General features: G+C 34.9%; 1 protein-coding gene across 1 annotated transcript in view; it reads left to right on the plus strand.

Moving 5' to 3' along the window:
* Positions 1-401, plus strand: part of LOC119588787 — a gene marked incomplete in the record, with an annotated part of 27513 nt that extends 27112 nt beyond the window's left edge. Inside the window, 1 exon segment of the mRNA XM_037937433.1 lies at positions 323-401. Within this exon segment, the coding sequence (XP_037793361.1) occupies positions 323-394 (72 nt within the window).
* Between the last annotated feature and the right edge of the window lie 17 nt (positions 402-418).

A 418-nucleotide genomic window follows, 5' to 3' on the forward strand; every position in this document is an offset into this window, starting at 1 on the left:
TATTATTCAGATTTAATATGCTTTCAAAATCAGTCTTCAGTAATGCAGATCCAGAATCCCAACTTGGAGAAAAAGAATAATAATCACAGAGTAATCTGCGACTGAATGAGTTTTCATGAATGAATGAATAAGGAAAATAGTACAGAATAGTCAGCACTTCCCGTTTTCTGTTGCTTCAGGACCTCGCTGTTAATGGCACTTCACTTCCGTTCATGTATATATATATTTATTTCCACTGTCTATCGTTCTTTTTGCAACTTTATTGTGTTCTCGTTTCTATGCATATTAATTGTGTCCTAATTACAGCGTCTCTCTTTTACAGGTGGACAGGAAGGTTGTGCCAAATTACGCCTTTGATAAAGAAGGAATCATTTTTGTTCACAGAGTTTTGTAAATAATCACAAAATACCTCGCACAC

Source organism: Penaeus monodon, chromosome 24 (genome assembly GCF_015228065.2).
Source record: "Penaeus monodon isolate SGIC_2016 chromosome 24, NSTDA_Pmon_1, whole genome shotgun sequence".
Classification (NCBI taxonomy): Eukaryota; Metazoa; Arthropoda; class Malacostraca; order Decapoda; family Penaeidae; genus Penaeus; species Penaeus monodon.